This window comes from Bufo bufo, chromosome 7, assembly GCF_905171765.1.
Source record: "Bufo bufo chromosome 7, aBufBuf1.1, whole genome shotgun sequence".
NCBI classification, from domain to species: Eukaryota; Metazoa; Chordata; class Amphibia; order Anura; family Bufonidae; genus Bufo; species Bufo bufo.
The window spans coordinates 94,255,987-94,274,372 of NC_053395.1; the positions used below are offsets into that span (position 1 = coordinate 94,255,987).

Sequence of the window (18,386 nt, forward strand, 5' to 3'; positions counted from 1 at the left end):
TGTAATGTGAATTGTAATTAACATGCAGTATTCTTTTATGTAAAGGAATTTTTACAGCACTGAAATTGCAGAACTGATCAGAAAGTCTTCTCCCTCTTACAGTATGTCAACTGTTAATTTCCTTTCCAAGTGCTAGCCAAAAGGGGAGGACACATGGAAGGACAAAGAACTATTGGTGTCTGCTGCACAGAAAAGGCTAGGGGGCTGGCTGTAATTTGACGTGGCATGAAAAGTCTTCTCTAAACTCTTTGAATGTCTGTGTAGCTGAATTGAAGAGCTCTCCTACAGAAGCCATGCTTCTGAATATGAGCAGAAAAGATTTTCACAATCTGCTGCTTTCAAGGCTGGAATATGAGTAAATATATAGTTAAGAGTATTCTTTCAGAGTGGTCAGTTGTGTTATCTTTTGTCTGAGTTTGCTGAAAACAAGTTTTGCCATGGGGTGTGGACTTAGGAAGCTGGAGGATTCCGATGACAGCAGTCCTGGAAAAATCTTCTCAACATTAAAAAGGCCACAAGTAGAAACAAAAAACGATTTGGCTTATGAGTATGTCTTACTGGACTTCTCCTTAGAAGGTAAGGTACATTGTATTCTAAATTGCATTTATTGTTAATGTTGTGGGTTTACATTCTATGGATGTTTAGAGAAGAAACATGAATAGGACCATACAATGCCTTGTGAATTATAAAAAGATCATCACAGATTTGTTTTCACTCTGTTTCTCAATTCTTGTTTTACAATGATATTCTGTATAGCTCCTCTTTCTGTACAGCTCTGTATACAGGTTTATTTCTTATGACCGTTATATGTTCACTACTAAGATGTCTATTCTGTATCTTCTCATATTGTAGACTAGATCTTTCTTTCTTTCTAAAAGGTGAAATGTACATGTACATAGTGGAATGTAGGATACAAACTCAAAAAAAGGTTTAGGATTGAAGAGAATGTATGTAAAACAGAAAAAAAGCAAAAACATTTTCCCTCGCTTTTCACTTCTTTTCTGTGCAGACACTGGAGCCAGAGCACGCTTTGTAAGAGGCCCATGTCTCTAGGATGGCCAGTGAGAATCCCACAGCAGAAAGTTGAAAACACAAATAAACAAGTCCAGATGGCTGCCCTCTGGGAACATAGACTCCTCTGTTCTATGTATATTCCCAACCCTTTTATGTTGCCTTGGGGGGGGGGGGGGGAAACTTTCGAATTGAAAATTCATCTTATGATGTGAGAATAATATTAAGAAGCAATACCATTTTTAAGTGAAATTATTTTTCTGCCTGAAACAGCACTTTATATTAAACCTAAAGTATATCATCTAGACCAGGGATCAGCAACCTTCGGCACTCCAGCTGCTGTGAAACTACAATTTCTAGCATGCTCCATTCATTTCTATGGGAGTTCGGAGAAGAGCAGAGTAAGTATGCATGCTGGGAGTTGTAGTTTTACAACAGCTGGAGTGCCGGAGGTTGCCTACCCCTGATCTAGACATATGTGTAAAAACTGATATCCAGGTTTTTAGAAATGTGAAAGCGCAATGATCAGACAATAATGTTAAAGTAATTCGGAGTGCTAACAATAAGATATATGGGAATAAATGAACAAGATAAATCCTATCCTACGTGGGTTTCCAACTACCAAAATTACCTGCAATCAAGGAGATTTTTCTCAGGCAGATAACCTCTGTCCATATGCCTGTATAGGGCAAAAAGATATAATACAGGGGTCCCACCTTTGCTTACCTCTCTATAAGCGAGAATAGGAAGCTGATTTGTAATAGCCATTAATCTGAATGGCCACCATGTAATACTACATTTCCGCTGTAAAGAGTGCTGGCAATTGCTTCTCCCAGCAAAACCAGCTGCTTGCCAGGGGGTGTCAGGAACCTATATGAAAGGTTTTGTCTTTTTTGAAAACAACAGTTGTAATGTTTTAAAATGGCTGTCACACTTTTTCTATATTGGATTGTGCTGAATTATATAGAACTGAAGCTATTACGTTACAGATCAGTTATGTTAAATAAAGTACTTCAGTTACATTAGAAAGCTGCACAAGATCCCTATTAGGAAGTAGTAACTTCCTAAGGCTTACACAATGCTACACATCCGTCCAATGTTATTCCTTCCTGTGACTTTAAACAAAGACACGCAAAGATACAATCCCACTAGGATTAGAGTCATTCTGTACTTATATACTCCAAGCCTGCATCAAACCACTGTACAATTCTGGAAACAATTGGCGAAAAGTAACATTCAGTGAAACAGATGTTCATTCATTCCTGAGAAACAGAAGTAATAGAAGCATATGGGTATTAAGTGGTCTTCCATAAATCACCATCTGCAATGCTTATGCCTCTAGCAAAATTCAGAACTCATTTAGAGCTGATGTTTAAAATTAACAGGATGCTATCAATCCAGGCCACTGATCAACCTTTCACATTTTTCTCTAATGGTTACAATCAGAGTAACCACTGTATATACTGTAACTTCATCATACTGAGCAAACTGCGCATGTGTGTCCATGCGTAAGCTTCACTGTCAATACGCCTGCTATTAAAGGGAATCTGTCACCAGCAAGCTCCCTATCCGTTTGCATAGACATATAGCTGTAGTTCCCCTGATTAAATCATGGTTTACTGTTGTTGATCCGAGGCTCCGTTCCTGAGTTATTATTTAGAATAGCATTTCATTTTTACAACACAATGAATGTAAAACATTTTTTTCTAATTGCACCACATTTCGATTTTTTTCCAGCTTCCCAAATACAAAAGATAGAATATTAAATTGTGCCATTAGAAAGCACAACTTGTCCTCCAAATGACAAACCCCCATATGGCCATGTGAATGGAAGAATTACAAAGGTTATGACTTTTGCAGGAAGAAATGAAAATTGCCTACATCAGGAAGGTCTTAAAATGTCTGTTTGTTTGATTGAAGCCTCACTTCACTGCTCTGACAGTTTTTATGAGATACTGGCAGAAGGACCCGACTTTGCATGGGTATATTTCATCTATTTCATTTAATGTTTGTGTGTGTCGTTAAAATAAATAGACAGTATCCCACAGTCCCCCACCCCTTTAACACTGCCCCCCCACCGTACCCTCCTACTTTAAAATGGGACCTCCACAGCAGCCCATCCCCTTAACTTTGACCTTCACAGCAGCCCGCCCCTTTAACAGTGAGTTTCACAGCACCCCACTCCCTTGACAATGACCTCCTCAGAGGCCCGCCCCTAACAGTGACCTCCACAGTACCTCGCTTCCTTAACAGTGACTTCACAGTACCCTGCTGCCTTAACAGTGACCTCCACAGTAGTTGCCCCTTTTATATTGGCCCCTGCCCCCTTAACAGTAACATCCACAGTGAACGCCTCTTTAACAGTGACTTCTACAGTGCCCGCCTGTCACTGCCTGCCCTGTGAGAGATCTGAGAAGATCGGATAGACTTGCAGCACGTGAGTCTATCTGACAGGTCTTTCTGTGTTTCCTTTTTGTTTGTTGTTGTGGGCAGGATCCCACCTCGCAACAGGTTCTACTTGTTAGCTGTTTAGAGGCTCTATTTAAGTCCACCTCTTAATTCTGACTTCGTGGTTGATATTTTCCTTCTGGAGTTCTATACTGGTTGTTTGTGGATTCGCTACTTCCCGCTCATCTCAAGCTAAGTCCTCCTGTTTTCTCCTTTGTGCATGTGTTGCTTCTAGGTCTCAGGGAGACGCTGGTCCCTTCACGGTGGAAGGTACCTGCTGTCTCATTTCCCTCTCCCTAAGTTAGGGTTTGCGACAGTGTCAACAGGGCTTAGGTTGCAGCGTATGAGTTTGTTCACCATCAGGACTTGCTCATACTGTCAGCAGTCAGGGAGAGGCTCAGGGATTGTTAGGAGGTTACCACGCCCTCCTCCCTAGCTTTGGGGCCTAGCCGGTTTACCTGTTGCTGTTTGTTTACTTGGTGTTCCTCTTATCCCCATTTGCCATGACGCCACCCCTTTAACAGTGACTTCCACAGCGCCCTGCCCCTTTAATGCTAGGGCTACACGACGACATGTGCCGTGTGTTATGATAGGCTATGGTGTCGCACTGCGACATGTGACTGCGACACAACAGTTGCAAAAAAATCCATCCATTACAGCATTCATGTCACATGTTGCAGTGCAGAATCATAGACTATCATTATAAAAATTTTCGGGTGACATTGGTGCGACATTTTATTCCCATTTGCTGTGACATTATTAACCGCCCCTACCGTCATTTATTTTCCTTGCTTTGTGCAGATATGGATACTGTTAATGCACTGGTGGATTGCATGCATGGATTATCTTTGGAGGTAGCTGACCTCCATAAATCAGTTGCACAGTTTCAGAATTCTCAGGTGTCTGGTTCCGTCATTGGGTACCAGGGCAGTCTTGAACCTAAAGTCGCCCTCCCAGATAGGATTTCTGGGGAAAGTGATCATTTTGTTCGGTTCAGAGAATCTTGTAAACGGTATTTTCAAATGCGTCCTTGCAGTATTCCAGACCTAGCAGGGGAATTATGCGTGAGGTCACGGTGTGAGCAATAGGTGGGCCGAGGTAAATACAGTTCTGGTTACTCATGGTTATGTCGTCCCTGGGCAGGCTCACATAAGTGAAGAGGAGAACGGCACAAAGATTCTCTTGAGCACACTATGGTGTAAGGGACACTGACCAGATGGTGGTTTGAGGTGCCCTTGATGGTCTGTATTAATGTGCCAGTGGCAAGGTCCCTTGTAGTCGTGACGCCAGTACCTTTTGTATGGAGGTACAACCATTTACTGTAGTGTTAATGGAGGAACTTAAGACTGAGACAAGAGGGATGAAATCCAGGGTGGAACTTTACTGACGATAACTTCTGATAACAGTAAATCCACAGTATTAAACAGTCTCTTGATACAGCCCAGCATTAAGCACAATCTCCCATACATATGGGAAAAGGGAAATGCAAGTCCTCAGTGAAATACAGTCTCTTGTCATAGATAAGAAAGCTACTGCTCAGACTAGGCTTAGAAAATATGAGTCTTACACTGGTCAAAACTCTGGCCTTTTCCTAACCTTGGTTGAAGGTGCTTTTCTAAATCCTGGAACTTCTATTCCAATGTTGTTAGCCTGACTGTCTTCAGAGTTTGAACTGGAGGGGTGGATGCCTTATGCTGTCTCCTACACCTACTACAAAGGTGCCTAATAAGTCTTCAGGTAATGACTATCTTGCCAATCCTTTGTCTTGCATAAAAACGTGATAATTCCTTAAAGGGTTTCTGTCACCCCACAAAACTCTTTTTTTTTTTTTTGGATCGTTAGATTCCTCATAGCGCGATATAGGAGAATATAATAGTCTTACTTACTTTCATGCGGCCGATTCTTTATAAAACGAAGTTTTATAATATGTAAATGAGGGCTCTACCAGCAAGTAGGGCGTCTACTTGCTGGTAGCTGCTGCAGAAATCCGCCCCCTCCTCTTGTTGATTGACAGGGCCAGCCGGGATCTCCTCCTCCGGCCAGCACTGTCGGCATTTCAAAAATCGCGCGCCCGTGTTGAATCTGCGCAGGCGCTCTGAGATGAGGAGGCTCGTCTCCTCAGAACTCCCTCAGTGCGCCTGCGCTGATGACGTCTTCTCTTTCGGTGATGTCATCGGCGCAGGCGCACTGAGGGAGTGCTGAGGAGACGAGCCTCCTCATCTCAGAGCGCCTGCGCCGAATGACCAGAGGCGCGCGATTTTTGAATTACTGACAGGGCCGGCCGGAGGAGGAGATCCCGGCTGGCCCTGTCAATCAACACGGCGAGGGGGCGGATTTCTGCTGCAGCTACCAGCAAGTAGACGCCCTACTTGCTGGTAGAGCCCTCATTTACATATTATAAAACTTTGTTTTATAAAGAATCGGCCGCATGAAAGTAAGTAAGACTATTATATTCTCCTATATCGCGCTATGAGGAATCTAACGATCCAAAAAAAAAAAAAGAGTTTTGTGGGGTGACAGAAACCCTTTAAGTACTCGGCTGCATGCAGTTTGGACATTGGTCACCCTGGAAGAGCGATCTATAGGAGTGGATTTCTCACCTCTAGGTAGAATAGTTGCAGGCTTTAACCCTGGGCTGTGGAGCCGACAGGGACAGAGCAGAGAGGCTGTGAATAGGCCTCCCTCCAGGTATTCAGCTACATTGCTGTTGCTTTCTGACTAAGCTCATGAGAGAACTGCTTTGAACTGAACTCTCAATTGGATTGAACTGAACTCAACTGCCTAACTTAGGTCTGAGCTAAGCTATATATACACACTGACACTGCTCCATCTTGTGGAGAAACAAGTGTAGTGCACCCTGACTAGGCCTGTGTAAAGGATATTTGCATGTAGAATCTCATTGTGACATGGGAGTATATGACAGGATATAAAGTACAAAATGCAGGCATATTACATGACATTAATACATAATTAAAAGACGTTTGCGGTGCCCACAGTCACGTAGTGGGACACTGCATCCGCTCTCCTCTGGGGACGAAAATCAAAGAGTGAAGATTATTATTTCTCTGCTGAAAGGTGATATTCAGTCCTGGGCCTTTTCTCTACTGATCGGTTCCGAATTCCTCCGATCAGTGGATGAACTTTTCAGAGCCCTGGGACTTATTTATGATGACCCAGACCGGGTTTCTCTGGCCGAATCTAAGATGCGTAGTTTGAGTCAGGGAGAACGTTCTGCAGAGTCATATTGCTATGAATTCAGGAGATGGGCGACTGATTTGGAGTGGAATGACCCAGCACTCCGTAGTCAATTCTGCCAAGGGCTGTCTGAGAGACTAAAAGACGCCCTGGCATTCCACGCAATCCCTTATTCTTTTGAGGCGGCTATGTCCCTTGCCGTACGGATTGATAGACGCCTGAGAGAGAGGTTCAAGGTTACCCTCACTCGGGATGCACTACCATATGGGGAAACAGCCCCTTCTGTCCCGCGGGTTACAGAGACACTCGAGCTCGTGTTTGGTGATGAGCCTATGCAATTGGAACAGGACTCTTCATGCCCTGGTAATAGGAACTTCAGGGTTCAGAGAAGACTTTGCTTCTGTGGTAAAGAAGGACATTTTATTAATGTATGTCCTTCTATTAAACCTTAAGGTGAAAAAGGAAAAAAAAAGGTTGTAACTAATGGGTCTAGTTCTCTTACTCTTTGCAGTGTGGGTGGGGAGTCAGAGAAGTTATTTTTGTCTTTTACCGGTAGTACCCGATTTCTCCTGCCTGCCATGGTGGCGCTAGACTCTGAAAATATTGAATTGGAAGTATTTGTGGACTGTGGGGCAGGGTCTAACCTTGTGGACTATCAGTTCGTTCAGTCATGGTTTTAAAACAAGTGTATTAAACTTGGGGATATCTGTGTTTGCTATTGATTCCACCCCTCTCTCGCAAAAGTGTCTAACTCATATGGTGCATGATATTCATTTGAGGGTGGGTGATTCCCATGTTAAATCCATTTCTTGTTTTGTACTGAAGAGTTTGCCTGCCCCTCTAGTGCTAGGTCTACCATGGTTGACCAGACATAATCCTACCATAGATTGGCAAGCAAGACAGATAAGTAATTGGAGTGATTTCTGTATAGACAACTGTCTTGGTGCATCACTTTCTGTGGTATCCACTAAGGTATTACCCCCGTTTCTTTCTGATTTTTCTGACGTATTCTCTGAGGGTGGAGATCAGGAGTTACCCTGTCACCGAGAGTATGATTGTCCGGTCAACCTTATTCCTGGAGCTAAATTGCCAAAGTCTCGGTTGTATAATCTTTCCCAACCCGAAAGAGTAGCTTTGCGAGAGTATATTACCGAGAGTTTGGCAAACGGACATATTAGACCAACCAAATCACAGGTGACTGACTGCTTCCGGGAGCTAAATCGTATCACTGTCCGTGATCCTTATCCCCTTCCCTTGATTCCGGATTTATTCGATCAGATTGTCGGTGCCAAGGTGTTTTCCAAGTTGGATTTAAGGGGGGCTTATAATCTGATAAGAATCAGGGAAGGGGACGAATGGAAGACGGCCTTTAATACCCCTGAGGGCCACTTCGAGAACTTGGTCATGCCCTTTGGGTTGACTAATGCCCCGGCGGTCTTTCAGCACTTTATCAATGACATTTTTTAATTATTTAGTGAGGAGGTTTGTTGTTATTTACCTCGATGACATACTAATTTACTCGCCCGATATGGAAACTCATCAGGATCATTTAAGACAAGTATTACTGATCCTCCGGGAGAATAAGTTATATGCTAAGTTAGAAAAATGTGTGTTTGCTGTTCAGGAGCTGCAGTTCCTGGGTTACCTGCTTTCTTCCTCAGGTTTTCGTATGGATCCCGAAAAGGTCTGTGCAGTATTGGACTGGGATCGACCTGAGAATCAGAAAGTGCTGATGTAGTTTTTGGGGTTTACTAATTACTACAGAAAATTTATACTGAATTATTCTACTGTTGTCAAGCCCTTGACCGATATGACCAAGAAAGGTGTGGATTTCACAGTCTGGTCTGAAGAGGCATAACATGCTTTTTCTGCTATAAAGAAATGTTTCGCTTCTGCTCCCATTTTGGTGCAACCTAATGTGTCTCAGCCTTTCATTGTGGAGGTTGACGCATCAGAAGTTGGAGTCGGAGCAGTTTTGTCGCAGGGTCCTTCTCCTGGCAAATGGCGCCCTTGTGCTTTTTTTTAAACTCTCTTCTGCTGAAAGAAACTATGATGTTGGTAATAGAGAGTTGCTGGCTATTAAATTGGCCTTTGAAGAATGGCATCATTGGTTTGAAGGAGCGATTCATCCCATTACGGTAATTACTGATCATAAGAATCTGGCTTACCTGCAATCGGCAAAGTGTCTGAACCCAAGGCAGGCCAGATGGTCATTTGTTTTTTACCAGATTAAATTTTGTGGTCACTTATCGCCCTGGGGTCAAAAACGTCAAGGCGGATGCTTTTTCGCGTATCTTTCCTGGGGGGGGGGGAGATTCAGAGGATCCTGCTCCGATTTTGGCTAATAGGGTGGTTGTTTCCGCCCTTTATCCCGAACTTGAGTCGGAGGTATTGGAAGCTCAAGGTGAGGCACCTGATTCCTGTCCTCCAGGGAGGTTGTTTGTTCCTTCTGGGCTTCGGCACAAGGTGTTCAAGGAACATCATGATACTGTCCTTGCGGGACACCCTGGGAGTAGATCCACTGTGGATCTTATTTCCCGGAGATTCTGGTGGCCAGGTTTACGTAAAGGTGTGGAGGGTTATGTGGCAGCCTGTGAGACCTGTGCACGTGCCAAGGTGACTCATACTCAGGCTTCAGAATCTCTTCTTCCTTTGTCCATCCCATCCCGTCCCTGGATGCATTTGTCCATGGACTTCATCACTGATTTTCCTAGTTCCTCTAGGAAGACGGGGATTTTGGTGGTGGTGGACCAATTCAGTAAGATAGCGCACTTTATACCATTATCAGGTTTGCCCAATGCCAAAACTCTCGCTCAAGTGTTTATTGATAACATCGTGAAATTACACGGCATTCCCTCTGATGTGGTGTCTGATAAGGGGACGCAATTTGTTTCCAGTTTCTGGAGGGCATTCTGTACTCGTCTGGGAGTTCAGTTGTCCTTCTCTTCGGCTTTCCACCCTCAGTCGAACGGACAAACTGAGCGCACTAACCAGAATCTGGAAACTTATTTGAAGTGTTTTGTCTCTGAGAATCAAGAGTGGTCTTCATTTTTGTCTTTGGCTGAGTTTGCTTTAAATAACCGTAGACAGGAGTCCACTGATAAGTCACCATTCTTTGGTGCATATGGGTTTCACCCTCAGTTTGGTACCTTTTCTGGGACGGAGTCCTCTGGTATACTTGAAGAGGAAAGATTCTCTTCCTCATTGTCATCTATCTGGTGGAAGATTCAAATCAATTTGAAAAAAATGGGTGAAAGATACAAATGTATGGCTGACAAGAGACGTATGACTGGTCCGCCCCCTGTGTGTGGGTGATTTGGTGTGGTTGTGCACTAAGAACATTAAGTTGAAGGTACCGTCTTGGAAGTTGGGCCCAAGATTTATTGGTCCTTACAAGATCTCTGCCATTATTAATCCGGTTGCGTTTCATCTCGAACGTCCACAGGCTTGGAAGATCCATAATGTGTTTCACAGGTCTTTGTTGAAAAACTATGTGGGACCTGCTGAACAATCTCCCTTGCCACCTCCTCCTGTCTTGGTAGATGGTAATCTGGAGGCTTTTCACAGGGCGCACCCAGATAAGGTCGGTCCTGGGTGCCCGGAGGTCACCTGTAGAAGGGGGGGGGGGGGGTACTGTAACTGCCTGCCCTGTGATAGATCTGAGAAGATCGGATAGACTTGCAGCACGTGAGTCTATCTGACAGGTCCTTCTGTGTTTCCTTTCTGTTTGTTGTTGTCGGCAGGATCCCACCTCTCCACAGGTTCTGCTCGTTAACTGACTTTGCGGTTGATATTTTCCTTCTGGAGTTCTATACTGTTTTTTTGTGCATCCTCTACTTCCTGCTCGTCTCAAGCTAAGTCCTCCTGTTTTCTCCTTTGTGCGTGTGTTGCTTCTAGGTCTCAGGGAGACGCTGGTCCCTTCATGGTGGAAGTTACCGGCTGCCTCATTCCCCGCTCCCTAAGTTAGGGTCAGTGTCAGCTGGGCTTAGGTTGCAGCGTATGAGTTTGTTTACCATCAGGACTTGCTCATACTGTCAGCAGTCAGGAAGAGGCTCAGGGATTGTTAGGAGGTGTGAGGCAGTGACAGGCCTCACGGCTACTAGGGGAGAGATATGGCAGGAGTTTCCATTTCTTCGCTGTCAATCAGCAGGTCAGAGGCCGCACCAGGTGGAACAATCAGTCTGGGATAAGAGCCCAGTCCAGACTGTTAGGAGGAAGGAAGAGTCTGTGTGCAGCAGAGGCCTGGGAAGGCTCTGTACAAGTGGGCTCAGCCGAGCTAGCTGAGGGGCCACAGGACTAGGTGTTAACCTGAACTTTGGGGGACTCCGCGAGGTCTTGGAATCGACGGTTGCTAGGCCAGAGTCAGGAGGACTTCTGGGCCACAATCCCCCAAAAGGTACTGGACTTTGTTACAGCCTGGAAGTGCTGGATTGTTAGGCTGGGAAAAGCCGCATGTTCTTCCCGTGTGTGAACGGGGCTTTCAGTGAGGTAGGGAGTCCTCATGTTTAGTTAGAGCCCAGCCGGGCAGGTGTTTTATTTGTATTGTTTGTTTTGGTTTTGCTGAGGTACCAAATAAAAGCAATGTTTGGCCCCTAACCCTGTGGTCGATGAAGATCATTGTTAGAATGACCCCCGAATAAGAGGCGATCCCTTACAGAGGTTACCATTCCCTCCTCCCTAGCTTTGGGGCTTAGCCTGTTTACCTGTTGCTGTTTCTTTACTTGGTGTTCCTCTTATCCCCATTTGCCATGACACCACCCCTTTAACAGTGACCTCCACAGCGCCCTGCCCCTTTTAATGCTAGGGCTACACGACGACATGTGTCGTGTGACATTTTGTCTCAACAATTTTTATAATGATAGCCTATGGTGTCGCACTGCATGTCACATGTCGCAGTGCAGCACCATAGACTATCATTATAAAAAAATTTGTGTGACATCAATGTCTCGCGACACATGTCGTCGTTTAGCCCTAGCCTAAAGCTGACCTAAAGCAGTAAAGAAAAATGGCTGGGTTGTTATGGGAACCTGGAGTAAAACTGTGTGTATGTGGAGACTAAGGACCTGAGAGCTTCTTTTGGATGATAAGGGACATGTGACCGTGTGTATGGCAGTTGGGATATGAAGAGAAAGACTTGCAGGCTTGTATTGGATAATGCAGGTAATTTTTTGGGAATATCTCTAGAGAGCTGTGACCCCCCACAAGATTTCTTCCCAGGTAGAAGGGATGTGTATACCAAGTTTTGGTAAAATCGATGGTTGCGTTTTTGAGTGATCGCATAGATATATAAATCATTAAAACTGTTAATGATTTAACAGTGATCATTTTTCTAAATATATTTAATTAACTAATTCCCACCCCTTAGAAGAAAATAAACATATACTTACCTGACTGTTGTCTTCTGTCTCCACTGGTTACGGCCACCGCTCTTCTCAGGAATCGCAGTGGCCGCGCTTGCGCAGACGACTTCTTCTCTTCTGCCGGCCGCACGCAGTCCCGAAAGCGCATGCCGAGGCCGCGCATGCGCTATGGTGATTTCTTCCTGGTCAGTATAGTATACTTGCCAGGAAGAAGTCACCAGGGCGCATGCGCGGCGGCGTGCGCGTTCAGTCCAGCGTGCGGCCCGGCCGGGAGAAGACTTTAATCAAGATGGAGCCCGCCCCCTGCCGAAACCAGGAAGTGGACAGAGCGCCGGGAGCAGGTAAGTATGAAACTGCGTGATGAGAATACCCCTTTAAGCAATAAAAAACATCACCTTCTTGACGCGTTTCGGGCACCCAGGCCCTTTGTCAAAAGAATGACATGATCATAAACAGACTGAAGTTAAAATACATGTTAGAAAATAGGGGGGGGGGGGTAAATGTGTCGCTAAAACAGCCCGTACTATTGGTTCTATATTGTCCCCTAGTTTGTTTCTCTCTGAAAGATCATCATGTACTTAGGCCTCTTTCACACTTGCGTTGTCCGGATCCGGCGTGCACTCGCCGGAATTACACTCCGGATCCGGAAAAACGCAAGTGTACTGAAAGCATTTGAAGACGGAACCGTCTTTAAAATGCTTTCAGTGTTACTATGGCAGCCAGGACGCTATTAAAGTCCTGGTTGCCATAGTAGGAGCGGGGAGCGGGGGAGCAGTATACTTACAGTCCGTGCGGCTCCCGGGGCGCTCCAGAATGACGTCAGAGCGCCCCATGCGCATGGATGACGTGTCCAATGCGATCACATGATCCATGCGCTTGGGGCGCCCTGACGTCACTCTGGAGCGCCCCGGGAGCCGCACGGACGGTAAGTATGCTGCTCCCCCGCGCCCCACTACACTTTACCATGGCTGCCAGGACTTTAGCGTCCCGGCAGCCATGGTAACCATTCAGAAAAAGCTAAATGTCGGCTCCGGCAATGCGCCGAAACGACGTTTAGCTTAAGGCCGGATCCGGATCAATGCCTTTCAATGGGCATTAATTCCGGATCCGGCCTTGCGGCAAGTGTTCCGGATTTTTGGCCGGAGCAAAAAGCGCAGCATGCTGCGGTATTTTCTCCGGCCAAAAAACGTTCCGTTCCGGAACTGAAGACATCCTGATGCATCCTGAACGGATTTCACTCCATTCAGAATGCATTGGGATAATCCTGATCAGGATTCTTCCGGCATAGAGCCCCGACGACGGAACTCTATGCCGGAAGACAAGAACGCAGGTGTGAAAGAGCCCTTAGTTGAAAACAAAAGATACAGATGTGGACACAAAATCTGTCAATGTTGCAATTTTGTTACAACAAAAACCTTTACATCATATAAAAATAACATTACTTTTAAGATATCATCTTATATTAATTGCAACACAAAGTATGTTGTGTATCACTTTTGCTGCACCTCTTGTAAATTGCAGTATGTGGGATGCACTACTAATACTTTAAAAACGAGGATCCGTAAACATTTATCTGATGCAAATAATGAAAAGCCACTGAATGCCTCTGCAGTTTCCAGACACTTTCGCGATGTCCACAGGGGTGATTTATCCTTCTTCACCTTTTGTGGAATTAAAAGGGTATTCAAACCATATAGAGGGGGCGACCATAAGAAACAACTATTGGCAAGGGAAACTTTTTGGATTTTTATGCTTGAAACTAGATTTCCAATAGGTTTAAATAGGAGACAGGATGTTATTTATTATTAATATTAGGGATTGTATACACATCAATCTACCACTCTTATTTTCAGTGTTTTTTTGTGTTGCAAATGCACCCTGAGTGTCTGAATAGTGCTCTATCTACTTGTCTGGAAGAATTGCTGGAGCACATTCCCCCACAGGTGGTTGTTATCTTGGAGCTAATTTAACATTGGGTTTACTCCCATGTGTTAAAGATGTGTCTTCTCCTGATAGGTGGATCTATTTTCTAACATGTATTTTAACTTCAGTGCCCACAACATGTGCCCACAACGCGTCAAGAAGGTGATGTTATTGCTTAAAGGGAACCTGTCACCGGGATTTTGTGTATAGAGCTGAGGACATGGGTTGCTAGATGGCCGCTAGCACATCTGCAATACCCAGTCCCCATAGCTCTGTGTGCTTTTATTGTGTAAAAAAAACGATTTGATACATATGCAAATTAACCTGAGATGAGTCCTGTACGTGAGATGAGTCAGGGACAGGACTCATCTCAGGTTAATTTGCATAGGTATCAAATTGGTGTTTTTACACAATAAAAGCACACAGAGCTATGGGGACTGGGTATTGCGGATGTGCTAGCGGCGATCTAGCAACCCATGTCCTCAGCTCTATACACAAAATCCCAGTGACAGGTTCCCTTTAAGTGTTTATTCTTTTCTACAAATAAATTGACCAGTTTGGAATATGGCAGTGCTGTTTTTTTCTCGTATATAGATTTAGCTACCTGTAAAAGGAAAGAGAGGTAATAGTTTCTCAGTTGATGACCCAACCTGCTTTATTGAAGTGGTTTTCCAGGATTTTTTTAACTGATGATCTATCAGCACTAGCCTTCTCGCAGCTTATCCTAAGCCGTGTGACGTCACTTTCATCGGTCACACGGTCTAGGCACAGCTTAGCCCTATTGCCGCCATACCAAGCACAGCTGCCATACAATGTACAGTGCTTTGCTTGGTAAGCTGAGAGAAGGCTGCAGCTCTGAGTGCCAGTGCCTTCTCAAACAGTTGATCGGCAGGGTTCCTGGGTGTTGGACTCCCACTAATCAGATTCAAATCACTTATCCAGAGATCCCTTTTGAAGAGTAGCTATCAATTCGAATTTTCTGAATGAGCCATCATTTGTGTGCATTGGTCATTATATGACTTGTATCCTTAATTTTATTACCACTTTTCCCCTCTGCAGGCTTTGCATCACTGAACTCAGCTCCCAGTAGGTGGGGGCTACCTGCTATAATGTCTGCCATACACAGCACAATAGAAAAGAGGATATCCTGCTCCCCTTTTTTCTAGATAAAGTAAACCACAATATACAAATTACATTATTAGGCCTAATGCTTCACGTACACGACCATATCTGTTTTTCAGTCCACAAATCACGGATTTCCAAAATAAGGATGTGGTCCATGTGCTGTCTACATTTTTTTGTGGACCCTGTGGGGACTCGCTCTGGTAGACAGGATTAGCGGACACAGTATAGAGGCAACAAAAATTTCTTTGGATCAAACAGTTCAGTGTTTTATTTACACTTTAGGCAAGTGACAAAACAAGCAGTCATATTGAAACAAAAAGTCACCTTGCGGTGTTGGTGATAATTCACACCATGTGGCAATTCTGCCTCAAAGAGTCCTTGCTGATAGCAGCACCAACCTGTTTTCACGCCAGACAGGTAGCAAGCCTTTATCCAGACACAAGGCTCCTAGATCCCAACACAGAGACCTGGCTTCTGAGCCCAGCTGCCTATTTAAGGACAGCCAGGTGCTGCCAAAACCCGGACTGGCATTTAAAATCCGGTCCGGTATTTAACCTCACCTGGCTGTAAATCAGCCCAGCAGCACATGCTGGGAGGAAAATACCTGTTTTCCCAGACCAAACCTCTTGCTGTGTCACTGAGGGGGTGAACACATGCCAGACAGTGTACCCGGCACAGGGCATCCGCATTTCCCTGTAACCGGCCTGCCCTGTGTTCCACCGAAAACTTAAAGTTTTGTAGGGAGAGAAACCATTGGGTGACCCGGGCATTTCTGTCCTTGGCCTGGCTCATCCACTTGAGAGGGGAGTGGTCCGTCACCAGGCAGAATTTTTTCCCCAATAAATAATAGCAGAGAGATTCTAGTGCCCACTTGATAGCCAGGCACTCTCTCTCCACTATATTATACCAGGTCTCGGCTGGGGTGAGCTTACGACTGAGGAAGACAACGGGATGCTCCTACCCGTTGACTTCCTGAGACTGTAAAGCACCGAGGCCTACTTCGGAGGCATCAGTCTGTATTATAAACTCCCTTTTGAAGTCGGGTGTCACCAAAATCGGGGACCCACACAGGGCCGACTTCAGAAAGCCTCCTCCGCCCGATCATCCCAGCGAACCATCATTGACTTGTGTCCCTTCAAGAGTCCTGTCAAGGGTGCGGCTAGAGTAGCAAAGTGGGGAACAAACCTCATGTAATAGCCCACCATTCCCAGGAATTACTTTATTTGCCTAGTGGTGACAAGTCAGGGCCAATTCCGTATTGCCTCTATTTTGTTCGCTTGGAGTTTGACAACTCCGCGCCCAATGACATACCCCAGATACTTAGTCTCTTCTAACCCTATCACACATTTTTTGGGGTTAGCGGTTAGGCCAGCTTTCAGAAGGGAGTCCACTACAGCCTGCACTTTGGGTAGGTGACTTTTCCAGTCGGTACTGTGGATGACAATATCGTCCAGGTAAGCCGAAGCATACCGACTATGTGGACGAAGCACAATGTCCATTAGTCGCTGAAAAGTGGCAGGGGGCCATGCAGACCAAAGAGTAAGACCTTATATTGATACAGCCCCTCAGGCGTGATGAAGGCAGTTTTCTCTTTGGCAGCCTCCATTAAGGGCACCTGCCAGTACCCTTTCGTGAGGTCCAAAACAGAAAAATACCGGTCTTGTCCTAACCTCTCGATGAGCTCATCCACCCGGGGCATGGGATACGCATCGAATTTGGAAACCTTGTTAAGTTTTTGAAAGTCGTTAAAAAAAACGCGATGTCCTGTCCGGATTGGGTATTAATACTATAGGACTGGCCCGCTCACTTTTTAAATCCTCAGTGAGTTCTAGCTGCAACATTAGCTGCACCTCCTCCGATAGGGCTTGTCGTCGAGCCTCGGGCACCCGGTATGGTTTTAATCAGACCTTTGCCTGAGGCTCAGTGACAGTGTCATGCTGGATTATGGAGGTGCGTCCAGGGAGGTCCGAGAACACATCCGTGTTCCGACTAACGAACTCCTTGGCCTCCTGAGTCTATTTAGAGGAGAGGCTGTCAGCAATGTTTACTGTGGCAGCCGCCTCTCTTGCATCCGACAGAGGGGCCGGTGCCTTTTCTCCTAGAAAACCCGGCCGCAGGCTGTCTTCTGTACAGGTTTCCCTATCTTTCCACGGTTTGAGTAAATTCACATGGTAAACCTGCTTCGGCTTTTGCCGCCCTGGCTGGTGTACCTTGTAGTTTACATCTCTAATTTTCTCGAGTACCTCGTAGGGCCTCTGCCACCTAGCCAGAAACTTACTGTCCAAGGTTGGCACCACAACCAAAACCCGATCACCCGGGTAAAAGATCTGGACCCAAGCCTGCCAATTATATACCCGACTCTGGACTCGCTGAGCTGCCTCCATATGCTTCCTAAAAAGAGGCAACACGGTCTCTATCCGATCTTGCATTTGGGTAACGTACTCAATGACACTTTTATGTGGAGTGGGTTATTGTTCCCACGCCTCTTTGGCCACGTCCAAGAGACCGCAAGGGTTTCTGCCTTATAGCAGTTCAAAGGGTGAGAACCCAGTAGAGGCCTGGGGTACCTCTCGCACTGCAAACATGAGATAGGGCAGAAGGAGGTCCCAGTCCTTTCCATCTTTAGACACTACCTTTTTCAACATATTTTTTAATGTTTGGTTCAACCGTTCTACCAGACCATTTGCGAATTGTAAACGGACGTCCGTAGTTTTATGTGCAGCAATTTACAGCATTCCCTCATCACCTTGGACATAAAAGGGGTCCCTTGGTCGGTCAGAACCTCTTTAGGTAGTCCTAATCGGGAAAGCATCCCCATTAACTCCTTAGCTATGAGTTGGCTGAGATATGTCGCAGTGGCACCGCCTCCGGGTACCGAGTGGTGTAGTCTAGAATGACTAAGATGTGTTGATGCCCTCTGGCGAACTTCGGTACTGGGCCTATGAGGTCCATAGCTATTCGGTCAAACAATACTTCGATAATCAGGAGAGTAGGAGACTATGAAAATGTGGCTGGGGGCTAGTTATCTGGCAGGTTAGGCAAGACTTACAAAACTCTTCCATTTCTTTAAATATGCTGGGCCAGTAAAACCGCTGTAGAATACGATCCTGAGTTTTCTGCAACCCCAGGTGACCACCAAGAACGTGTTGGGCTAGATCTAACACAAGCTTGCGATAAGTCTTGGGGACCACCAACTGTTCAATGGTCTCACCTCGTAGTTGGTTTACCCGATACAATATATCTTGATGAACCACAAAACGGTGAAACACTGACTCTGCCCCCAGGTTGTTGTGGTTCACCATCTACTATTAACACATTTTCCCA

The 18,386-nt window shown here is 45.3% G+C and overlaps 1 protein-coding gene across 1 annotated transcript in view; it reads left to right on the forward strand.

The window, feature by feature from the left end:
• Positions 1-220: 220 nt before the first annotated feature.
• RFTN2 (raftlin family member 2) overlaps positions 221-18,386 on the forward strand; it is a 262,138-nt gene continuing 243,972 nt past the window's right edge. The window contains exon 1 of the mRNA XM_040440557.1: positions 221-576. Coding sequence (XP_040296491.1) covers positions 438-576 — 139 coding nt within the window. The 5' untranslated portion in view covers positions 221-437. The remainder of the gene's footprint in view (positions 577-18,386) is intronic.